General features: G+C 39.4%; 1 protein-coding gene across 1 annotated transcript in view; it reads right to left on the reverse strand.

The window, feature by feature from the left end:
- LOC135206114 (ribonuclease Z, mitochondrial-like) overlaps positions 1 to 7,983 on the reverse strand; it is a 44,936-nt gene extending 36,953 nt beyond the window's left edge. The window contains 1 exon segment of the mRNA XM_064237354.1: positions 7,776 to 7,983. Coding sequence (XP_064093424.1) covers positions 7,776 to 7,919 — 144 coding nt within the window. The 5' untranslated portion in view covers positions 7,920 to 7,983.
- Between the last annotated feature and the right edge of the window lie 4,330 nt (positions 7,984 to 12,313).

Raw genomic sequence — 12,313 nt, forward strand, 5'->3', positions numbered from 1 at the left:
ATTTACTCAAGGGATCTATCGACTTTTGAGGTGTTTAAAATTTTCCTTGCTGGTCGTTGGGGCCCTGGCTCGGACTTCGGAGAGGAAGATTCGTCAGTATCCGAGTTGTCCCGAGAAGTATCAATGTCCTGTATGGATAAAGGCCCCTTGAGAGATGGAGGCTAAATGAATTGGCTTTTTTCACTTTTTACAGCAGGCGTCTTGAAAGAAAAGACATCTCTTGTGCTCGTTCGCTGCTAAAGGAGTGTCGAACGCGCAAAAGTCGGAGTTGATGTTTTCTCCTCTTTCAGGGCAATGCTCTTCCCTCAGGAATCATTAAGGACTTCTCTCTCTCTCTCCTCAAAAGGCTACTCCAAGATCTTCTTACGTCGTCTGTAGGAGTATTTACCTTCTAATGTTTATGAAGAAGATCCCGAAGGATACAAAGACATCACAGCAGCCCTTTCGGGTAGGACTTTTTCCCGACCAGCATTTAGGGGAAAAGAAAAGTTCCACCAAAAGAGGTTGTTCCAAAACTTCAACCAAGCAATGAGTCAGAAGTCCTCCAGACTTGTGTGGGAGCCAGACTTTTAGACTTCTGGGAAGTCTGGCAAAGCAAAGGAGCGGACCCTTGGTCTGTAAAGGTAGCGAAGGAAGGGTACAAGATCCCCTTTATCAAGAAACCACCTCTCGCTACAGCTCCGAGAGCCCTAGGGGCTCATTACATCGATTTAGAGAAGAGAGAGGCTCTTTGGCATCAGGTTGCCAACATGTTAGGAAAGGGGGCGGGCCATAGAACCAGTTATGGATCACGAATCCCCAGGTTTTTACAACCGTCTGTTTTTAGTACCGAAGTATCAGGGGGTTGGAGGCCGGTACTGACGTAAGCCAGCTAAACTTTTGTTCGTAGAAAAGACCAAGTTTGTTACGATGGAGACGAACGATTCAGTACTGGCAGCGGTACGTCCAGGGGACTGGATGGTAACACTGGACCTTCAGGATGCGTACTTCCATATTCCAATTCACACAAGGTCCAGGAAATATTTGAGATTCGTGATCCAGGAAAGGATTTATCAATTCAAAGCCCTTTGTTTCGGTCTGTGCACGGCTCCTCAAATCTTTACAAGAATGATGTCGAATGTGGCGAAGTGGCTTCATTTGTCAGGAGTCAGAGTCTCTCTCTACGACGATTGGCTCATAAGAGCACATCAACAAAACAGCAATGTCTGGAGGACACGAACTCACATTGGAGTTAACTCAGCAACTGGGTCTGATGTAAACCTGAAAAAGTCACGGTTGATCCCCTCTCAGGAGCTAGTTTTATTTGGGATTCTGATATCCTCAGTGACTTTTCGGCTTTTCCGTCACCCGAAAGGCAGACCATGTGCCGGCGGAAAAGTGCAAGAATTCCTATTGAAAGACAATGCTCAGCGAGAGAGTGAGAGCCTGCTGGGGACACTCTCTTCGTTAGAGCGGTTCATTTCACTAGGGAGACTTCACATGAGGCCCTTACAGTTCTTTCTGAACGAAGTCTGGACAAGAAGATCGCAACCAGATTCCTTCGGTTTCCAATTCCTTCAAAGATAAACAGGAGGAATTAAAGTGGTGGCTAGTTCCGGAGAGGCTGTCAGAGGGTACGTCACTCCAGCAGAGGAACCCAGACCGGATATTATTTTCCGACGCGTCAGACGCAGGCTGGGGAGCGACGCTGGGCCCTCGGGAGGAGTCAGGCCTTTGGAACGAAGAAGAAAAGGCATGGCACATAAACAGGAAGGACTGATGGCGATCTTCTTGGCTCTGAAAGCGTTCAGACCGTGGATCAGCGGCAAAGTGGTGCAGATCAACGCGGACAATACCACAGCTCTGGCATATATACGCAAACAAGGAGGAACCCACTCGTTGTCCCTCTGCAACCTGGCCGAAGGAGATTCTTCTGTGGTCGCAGAGAGAAAAACGTCACCCTGCTCACCAGGTTCATTCAAGGAGAGAAGAACGTCAGAGCGGATCTGTTGAGCAGGGACGGACAGTGCTTTCCACGGAGTGGAGTTGCATCTCAGTATGCCAGAGACTGTGGAAGCTCTGGGGCACCCCAGTAGTGGATCTGTTCGCTACCGCAGCGACGAAGAGGTTACCGAACTATTGTTCTCCAATCCCGACCCTCTTGCAGTCGCAGTCGATGCCTTCCTACTAGATTGGACGGGGCTAGATGCGTACGCGTTTCCCCCGTTCAAGATTTTAGGAAAGGTAATGAAAAAATTCAGGGAAAGTCGAGGAACAAGGCTGACTCTGATAGCCCCATACTGGCCGGCCCAAACGTGGTTCACAGAGGTACTGGAATGGACAGTAGATTCTCCGAGAAGTCTACCTACGAGAGTAGATCTTCTCAGACAACCCCACTTCGACAGGTTCCACAAGAACCACCCTCGCTCTGGGTCTGACTGCGTTCAGACTATCGAAAGACTTGTCAGAGCGAGGGGTTTTCTAGAGAAGCAGCGAAGGCAGTTGCAGAGCAAGAAGGCCATCGACTATCAAAGTGTACCAGTCGAAGTGGGTGAGAACTTCCGTAAATGGTGTAAGAATCGGAAGATTTCTTCATCCAGTACCTCGTGACACAAATTGCAGATTTCCTTCTATACCTGAAGAAGGAACTAGGATTGGCTAATCAGACAATTAAAGGCTATAAGTGTATGTTGTCTGCAGTGTTTTAGACACAGAGGTTTAAACCTGTCCAACGACGCAGATCTTAGAGATCTTCTCAGATCGTTCTATACAAAGAAGGATCGACGTTGCGGACGCCTTCTTGGAATCTGGATGTCGTTCTCAATTCTTGGAGACGGATAGGTTCGAACCTATGGGCAGTTCACCTTTGCGAGAGCTAACGAAGAAAACTATTTTCTTAGTAGCCTTAGCTACAGCTAAAAGGATTAGCGAGCTGCAAGCTATTGACAAGCAAGTAGGTTGGAAGCACAACAAAGCAGTTTGTTCTTTTCAACAGGAGTTCTTAGCAAAGAATGAGGAATCCTTCGCATCCGTGGCCAAGGTCATTTGAGATGAAGGACTGGCTGATCTAGTAGGTCAAGAACAAGAAAGGGTTCTGTGCCCAGTAAGAGCCTTGCGGTTTTACGTGGAAAGAACAAGAAGCATTAGGGGAACGTCATGTTTCTCTGTGGTGCTCTGTTAAAGATCCTACTAGAACCTATGTCTAAAAACGCAATGGCTTTCTTTGTAAGAGAAGTCATTAAAGAAGCTCATTTGCTTTGTCAGGAAGAATGCTTTGGGTTGATTAAAGTGAAAGCTCATGAGGTGAGAGCAGTAGCGACGTCCTTAGCATTCAGGAAAATTTAGCCCTCAAGGACATTATAGATGCTTTCTGGAGGAAAACTGTGTTTGCCTCATTACCTTAGAGACGTTTTGGAGGACAACTTTTCTGTGTTTGCCTCTCATTACCTTAGAGACTGAAGACAAACTTTTGATATTGGTCCCAAACGTAGGGGGCCCGTAGTATCCTCAGGTACAGTACTGGGCAAAGGAGTTTCCACCCCATAACCTAATAACATGCTAGGTTTTATTTTTAATTAGGTTATAGTGTTTTTTTTTATGGTTGTCTGAGAAGGTTAATACCAGCTCAGTTTTTTGGTTAGTGGTGTTTATTATATGTGTGTGTGGTTCAGGTGACTAACTTTCCTAGCATGAATGCCCGTGGTAAATGAGGGCTAGGGTTCTCTGTCAGCAGATTGGTCACGTCCAGTTGTCAGACCCTTGTTGTTAGCTTTCTCAACAAACAGGTCACGTCCTAGTTGAGAGCTACTAAGGTTTAGCAGGCTAAGAGGCAGGACCTACGAAGTCAGCTACCTTAGCAGGTAAGGAACTTAATACATAGTTTCTAAAAATTAGTTAATTTTTGAATTATGACGATGTTGCTGTCTATGACCCACCTCCAAATGTGTCAATCAGCTATATATATACCTGCCAGGTAAGTGTCATGCATAAAAATGATATTGTTATGATACAATAAAGTTTTATGCATACTTACCTGGCAGGTATATATAATTAAATTCCCACCCTCCTCCCCTCAGGAGACAGGGTTCAGAGAAAATCTGAGGAAAACGGGAATAGTTCCAAGTACCAGCGCCACGGGAGCGGGGTGGCCATCACCTGAACTACCAGTGTACTAGCGGTTGCCGCGAGTTTTGAAATTCTGCCAGTGCGTCAAGAGGATAAGCTATATATATACCTGCCAGGTAAGTATGCATAAAACTTTATTGTATCATAACAATATCATTTTACTAACAAACTAGCCGGTTAGGGACTGTGTTCCGATTGTTGTGATGAAAGTGCCGCAGCGTCTGTGGGTGCAAGTGGTGTGCGGATTTATCAAAGGAAATGGTTAGTTTATTGACACAAGCGACTCCGTAAACATCGAGATGGCGTCAATCTTCTAAATAGGGTAAAAAACCGTATGGTACAGGGGTGGACCATGTACAATCAATGTGTACAACCCCAAGAAAAGTACATTATAACGCATCCTGACACCAGAGTAGTGGTCTTTAGCTCCGTTTCTCACCAACAACAAGTCGCATCTGATGCCCATCTCCGATGTCCGGACGCGTTATAATGTACTTTTTTTTGGGGTTGTACACATTGATCGTACATGGTCCACCCCTGTACCATGCGGTTTTTTACCCTATTTCGAGTTGTAAGTAAAAATGTTGAACGCGTTTTGGTGAGATTTCCACTGCCGTGGACACCCTTTTCACTACCGTCTGTTTAAATCTTAAAATTTGGCCTTATATTCTAACTTTGGAGAAAATACTTACTTCGAAAGGAGAGTAGAGGTCTTTAGCTCCGTTTCTCACCAAAAACAAGTCGCGACTGATGCCCATCTCCGATGTCAGGACGCGTTATAATGTACTTTTTTTGGAGTTGTTCACGTTGATCGTACATGGTCCACCCCTGTACCATGCGGTTTTTAACCCTAATAATTTTTCCCAGGGCCTGGGCTACCCAAAAATCTTGGTTGCCAGCTGGCGTACCTCTAGCCAATTAGGGTAAAACACCACTGAAGGCCAACCCTCACCACGGTGGACGGGTCTTATTCACTCGATATTTAATTGGTGAAACAAGAATACAATTGCAACTCTAAGCATACCATTTAAAAGACTGAAGTTTCGTCAACATAATGTGATATATGAAAGCCCCATACGAACTAAAATAAGCATGTGAGCTCTTCGTAAAATATGTTTTCAAGGCAGTTTTGAAATCCAATATGGCGGCTACGTTTTGCATGGAAGGTTCTCATCAGTGACGGCCACCATCTTTCCCCAGCCTTCCCAGCACATCATTTGACAATGTTAGCTATATATGTAACGTTTATTGATCTTACTCAAGATTGCAGTTGTAATCAGCACAATAAAACACATTTTGTTGCCTATATTAGTGAAAGTATGAAACTTGTTATTCCCGGGGTTATGGTTTGAACTGATTCATTCTTACCTTATAATCGGCAGTTTTTATCCTTACTGCCATCACAACTGAAACTCCACAGTGCTTATTTGATTGTTATTATACACATTTTGGTCTCAGTTCACTCCACATTTCACTTTAAACCCGTTACTGTTGCTGGTTCCTAAGCGCGCGCCACAAAGGCACAAACACAGTTACGAACAGCAGACGACGAAACTGCAAAGTTTTATTCCATGAATTGTTTACTTTACTCGTTATTTAGTTTAAATTTACTTTGTTATTTAAACATTTTAATTTAATTCATGTATATTATCCCTTTTTTGCAACCAAATTACCCCAAAAAATTACAGATATTTCTAAAGTAGATACAATCAAATGTTTCTAACGTTTTCGTACATCTGGTTGCCGAAAACCATAGAGGAACGACCATGGATAAGTGCATAGAGGAACGACTACGGAGAAGTGAATTATATACATTTTTTTTTTTTTTTTTTTTTTTGCTTTTTTGTTTTTGCTAGCACTTTTAATAGATTTCAGTCTATATTAGTATTTTGAATTTCTTTAATAACAATATGGCAGAAATAAATGTAACCTTTAATGTTTGGATGCTTTAATGCTTGCATGCTAAGAATGGCAAAATCATCATTGCCACATTAGTGGAGGCTTCACACATATGCTGTTTCATTATTATAAACAGTTTCCATGAATTCTATTTGTCATAGTAATGCAATATGATAAAATTGCTTTAATAATTATGTATATATACTTCCAATACATAGCCTAATTTCACCAATTTCAACGTTTTTTGTGGTGTAGTCTTATACCCAGTTTGGAGGGTCAACACATACCGAATGGCAACAGAGAGAGAGAGAGAGAGAGAGAGAGAGAGAGAGAGAGAGAGATGAGAGAGAGAGAGAGAGGAGGCGAAAGGAACGAAGGAAAGGTGGCGGTGGAAGGGGAAGAAGGAAAGGGGGGCGGTGGAGGTGGTAGGTGATCTTTTTACGCGTGTTCGTATCCATTTCTGCATAATGGAGTTTTTGTCTCTTGTACAAGGACAAGTGTCGTTATTCTTTACGTTAGTGATTCACGATACCCTTATAAATTACGGCACTGGGTGTAATGCACTATACAAATCTCGTTCTGATACGAGTGTCTGTTACAGAAATAGGTATTGCCCAAAAACGTGCTTGCACTGTCTCTGAAAAAACCCAATAGTAGGTATGCCTGCTTAGTTTGCTCAAATCAAGTTTTTTTGTAATCAAAGTATTTTTTTTTACAAAAAAAAGCTATTGAATAAATTTGTATTTTTCTCAATCAAAACATATGCCCCCCCAATGCTAACTTTCCTCTTTTAACGACTTTCTGGTCATTGCAAATTGCGGCCATAATTTCTTATGGTGCGAAAACAGAGGCACATCAACCGAAAACGATTGCGTCACACTACAGCGATAATCCGGCAGTAAAACATCTTCATATATCCAAAAAGTAAATAGTGAAGATATATATGCGCATTACGATTATACCAATTACACGAAGAAGCTGATAATCTGCATGAATAACTGGTAAACTGTTCTGCAAGAAAGTGAGTAAAGCAGTTATATACAATAGGTACGAAGTCAAGATGTCCGTGACGTCATAATACAGGACTTGAAAGAACGTTCGAATTCCAAAAAATAATTACTTAAATATTGATGTTTTACTATTTATTTAAAAAATTATCGAAGTGCACGCTTCGTCGTCTTTTTCTACAAAACAGTTGTTTACTCGGTGAGGAAAAGTTTTCCGTTTGTTGAGATAAAAGTGCCCCAGCGTCTGTGGAAAATGTTGAACGCGTTTTGGTGAGATTTGCCCTACGTTTGAGACCGTTTTCAGTACCCTCTGTTTAAATCTTAAAATTTGGCCTTAATTTCTAAACTTTGGTTGGAAAATAAAAACTTACTTCTGAAAGGAGAGTAGAGGTCCTTTAGCTCCGTTTCTCACCAACAAAACAAGTCGCGACTGATGCCCATCTCCGGTGTCAGGACGCGTTATAATGTACTTTTTCGGAGGGTGGCAAGCGTTGATTGTAGGTGGCCTGTTTGGCCTGCTGTGATGTTTTACCCTAGGTAGCTAACTGCTGGCCAGGACAGGGTTGCAGTTTGCATATGATTACACAAACAGCAACTAGGTAGGTAGTCCTGGATTAAAATGCATAATAAACGACAGGTTTATGCCTGATAAGCAACATGCTTAAATCAATCAGAAAAAAACATATAATTAGTAGAAGGAAAAATAAGTCAATTCGTGTGTTTGCCGATGAATTAATGCGGTGGCACACCAGTTCTCCTCCTTACCTTTTTAGGCATACTTTTCAATATGTCATACAATTTCTTCTTTTGACTGTAATTCCGGAATGACGTTCCCAGTATTTGCCGAGTTACTGATGATCCTGCATTAAGTGTAATGACACTTTTCACAACATATGATGCAACATACATTGAACTAACTTCACGTAAGCATGCAACGTCTGTAGCAAGAGCCAAGAGTCGCTGGTTGGATACAATTATTAATTCCTGCTGAGGATAAAAGTAAAATGTAATATTTCCTTTAAAATTTGATAAAAATGTAAAATTTTTGTATTTATTTTTATCAATATTTTATATTTTATATAATGAAAGTATTTTAATACCGTAAAATAAATTTATAAGTATGTTAATAGCAACCAAATGTATTATTTTGTGAACCGTATATAAAAGCTCAGGTTGATCACCTAACTTCTTCATCTTTTTTATTTATAGATTATGTGAGGACACATACTTTGAAAAGGATGGAATATGACAATGAAAGGGCAGAAGTAAATGATTCCATAAGAATTAGAGACTATAGATTCCCAAAAGTACTAAGAGAACATATGGACCAATTGATGGAATGCTAAATGAAGATAATACCAATGCAGGAATCTCTTATAATCGAGGAAAGAGTCATAGGACCAATTGATTGGAATGCTAAAGAAGATAATACCAATGCAGGAATCTCTTATAATCGAGGAAAGAGTCATAGCTTGCCTAAGTAAGCCCAAAGCAAAAAAAGCTGCAGGCCCAGATGTAATTAAACAAGAGCTTTACAAAGCATTAATGAAGAGCAAAACCTGTATAGAAGTATTAGTTAAATGCTACAACAAGGAGCTAGAAATCGAAGAAAAGCCTGAATCTTAGAAGAAATCGAGAACGAAAATGATAGAAAAGAAAAGGAAACCAAGGGCTAAGGATCTAGGGCCAATAGCTTTATTAAATATATCATACAAAGTATTCATGATGTTGATAAAAGACGAAATAGAAGCACACCTCAGACTGAATGAAGAAGATCACGAATGCCAAGCAGGATTCACAGGAGGGAGTAGAATTGAAGATAATATCCTTACACTACAATATCGTGTAGAAGAGAGCTATAGGATTAGAAAACCTTTAATAGTAATAGCTATCGATTACAGTAAAGCCTTTGACTCGGTAAAAAGAGAAGTTATGATCGAAGTCATGAAACAGTTCAAAATACATTAAAAAATCATAGAGGCAGTAGCTAATATATACGATCTAGGGGAGGGAGTTGAACAGAAAATGGAAATTACCATTGGAATTAGGCAAGGATGCACAGGTTCTACATTACTTTTCAGATTGATGACATATTTACTAATTAGGAAAATGGAGGAGGAAGGGACAGGATTCGAAAATGAATTATTAAAGATAAGGACATATTTCTTCGCTGACGATGGGTTAGTATTAGCAGGAAATATAGAAGTTGCAAGGAATAGGAAATAAATGGGGGTTAGAAATAAATCAAGAGAAAAGGAGCATCATTATTTTCAATATGAAGGAAAAACCAGATGAGATTGAGGATATAAAAGTGAGGGAGAATATAACATATTTAGGAATAACGTAAATGATACTAGAAATCTGTTTAAGCTACAGCAAAAGGAAATGATGGACAAAGCACAGAAGTTAGCCAACCTAACATATTCAGTGATAGAGAAAAGCTGTAACAAAGTACTTATAGGTAAAACATACTGGAAAAATATAGCTCTATCATCAGTCTTATATGGAACCAATGTAGTTAATTTAACAGATACAGAAATAGAAAAATTGCAAATAATAGAGAATGGGGATTATAGAAAAATATTAGGAGCTTGTAGGAGCACAGTAGTAGCCATATTTAGGGGGGGATAGGAGCATCTTCCATGAAAAGCAGAATTATAAGTGGAAAGCTAAGTTATGTAAATAATACTATAAAAGGACGGAAAGAGTTACTGAAGAAAATAATTATAGATATGCAAGAAAAGGAAAGAAAATGGTGGAAAACAGTGGAAAAGTACATGCATGAAATTAAAATTAACTCAAGAAAACTAGAAGGAATGTCCAAAACAGAAATTAAGGACAAAGCCAGAATCTAGGACACAGTGAAGTGGAAGGAAGACTTGGAAAATAAAGTGACCGTAAATATATATAAAATGTGGAAACGTGAAATAAAAGATGAAGAAATTTACGACAACACTTTTGGTTCGATACTTCTCTTTAGAGCCAGAAGCAACTCACTGCATTTAAATAATACAAAGAGACACAGAAGAAGATATTTTTCATTTTTTTTTATACTGTTTAACTTACAGAGAAGAACGCATAAGAGCAGTTGGCCTTCAGCAACCATTTGAAGAGAATGAAAGTGATATCGTTGGAAAACTTCTATTTAGAGAAGATTATAATGAAACAAGCAAAGAAACCTTATATACGATGTAGAAAAAATGGAAAGAGGAATGAAAGAGCTCAACAATTAAAAATAACTTAAGATTAAGAGGCACCGTTGTAAAGGCATTGCCTCGACCTATAACCAACCAACCTCTTCCTGCCAATCTAGAGATATCAAGAATAAACTATTCTACCTGAAACATTCACTGAAGAATGGTGGAAATAGGCTCCTATATGAGATAACCATGGATCAGTATGAAAAAAAAACTGGATAATGCAAGTAAAAGAGTATATGAAAGAACTAAACATAAACTTAAGTAAAATTGAAGCAGTTAAAGACAAACAGTTAAGAGAAATAATAAACAATTGGGACAGGAAAACATGGCAGAAAGAAATGAATGAAAAGTCAACGTTAAGAATCTACAGAAAATATAAAGAAAACATAAGAGAAGAACTCTGGTATGACAACACTGAAAAAACAATGCTGATCAGTAGGGCCAGCCTAGGTATACTAGGATTAAATGACAGAAATAGGATAAAAGGAGAGGACACAAAATGTTTATACTGTGAGGAACAAAATGAAAATTTAGAACATTTCTTACTTTACTGTCCAGCATACAATGAAATTAGAAATAGATATAGCTTTACGCAGCGACCATATCAAGAAAATAAAGAGAAATTAGTAGCAAATATACTCTTATTGGTAGTACTAATGAGGGAGGAAGTGGAGAATAGGAAAGATTTTATAAAAGAAATGTGGTATTTCAGAGAGAAGAAGCTCAAACAAACACAAACAAAGGAGGAATAAAAGAAGCAAGGGAGCCGTTTCAAAGGAATATCCCACTTACTACTACTACTACTACTACTACTACTACTACTACTACTACTACTACTACTACCAACCCAAACGTCACATTTTAATTCCAGATTATAAATCGACAATTAAAATGGATACTGAGGCCAGGTATGATATCACAAAACCAATCAGAAACTTACTATGAAAGTTCTCATACGCATCAATTATCTGATGACGCTTAGCAAATATACCTGCAATGAAGTGCGACAATGTTCATAGTGTTATTTTATATAAAAAAAGAAAAAAATACTCTGTCCTTATATTTAGGTGGCAAGTCCCTAGAATCAATTAATTAAGTGCCAAGACACATAAATCAAAACTAAATTCACAAGAAAACCTCTTCCATCCACATGCTGATAAATGAGGTGGTGGTGATATATACGAGTAGGCCTAGGATCTTCAGACCACTTTGTCATTCGGCATCTTCCGAAATTAACTTTGTTTGTTTGTTTGTATAGTGTTTTTACGTTGCATGGAACCAGTGGTTATTCAGCAACGGGACCAACGGCTTTACGTGACTTCCGAACCACGTCGAGAGTGAACTTCTATCACCAGAAATACACATCTCTCACTCCTCAATGGAATGGCCGAGAATCGAACCCGCGACCACCGAGGTGGGACGCTAATACCATACCAACCACGCCACTGAGGCGCTCGAAATTAACTTTGGAAGTCTTTCTGTCGGTCTCGATTAGTACTATCGAGTAGGATCTTTTTATTTGTTTGTATGTGTTGTTTCTAGTACTAACTGTTACAGTTGTATTCAATATAAATGCAGCTTTAATGCCCGAGGCCAAATATTTGATAATCTAAGCCTTTTCGTTATCTTTTATCGTTTATGGATTGAGACAGTCTCTTTGTGTTTAGAAATGGCCTGGGCTATCTCTCGGAAACTGTTCATCATGGGTCACCTTATTAAATAATCACTTCAGTTTCCTCAGCAAGTAAGAGATCAATTGAGGTAGCCAATTCGTGTGGCTACAAATTTGCGCAAAGCCTTGTTAATAAACTCATATTTAGGTCACTAGATAGTAACATATTAATAATCAGCACTTGACACGTGGCCATAAATTGTTAATCCTAAGTTTCTCAGCATCTTCTCTCCTGAATATAATTAGGTTTTATTCACGCTGTTTGGATACAGAAGCAGATTGCACTTATCATATATGTCTGTGTGTGTGTGCACGCGCGCGCGTAATTTGCCTTTTGTACCTAACCTTTCAACGAGGGAAATATGCTGCTTTTATATATATATATATATATATATATATATATATATATATATATATGAATAACTTGATCA

The sequence above is a fragment of the Macrobrachium nipponense genome, chromosome 29 (genome assembly GCF_015104395.2).
Source record: "Macrobrachium nipponense isolate FS-2020 chromosome 29, ASM1510439v2, whole genome shotgun sequence".
Taxonomy (NCBI): domain Eukaryota; kingdom Metazoa; phylum Arthropoda; class Malacostraca; order Decapoda; family Palaemonidae; genus Macrobrachium; species Macrobrachium nipponense.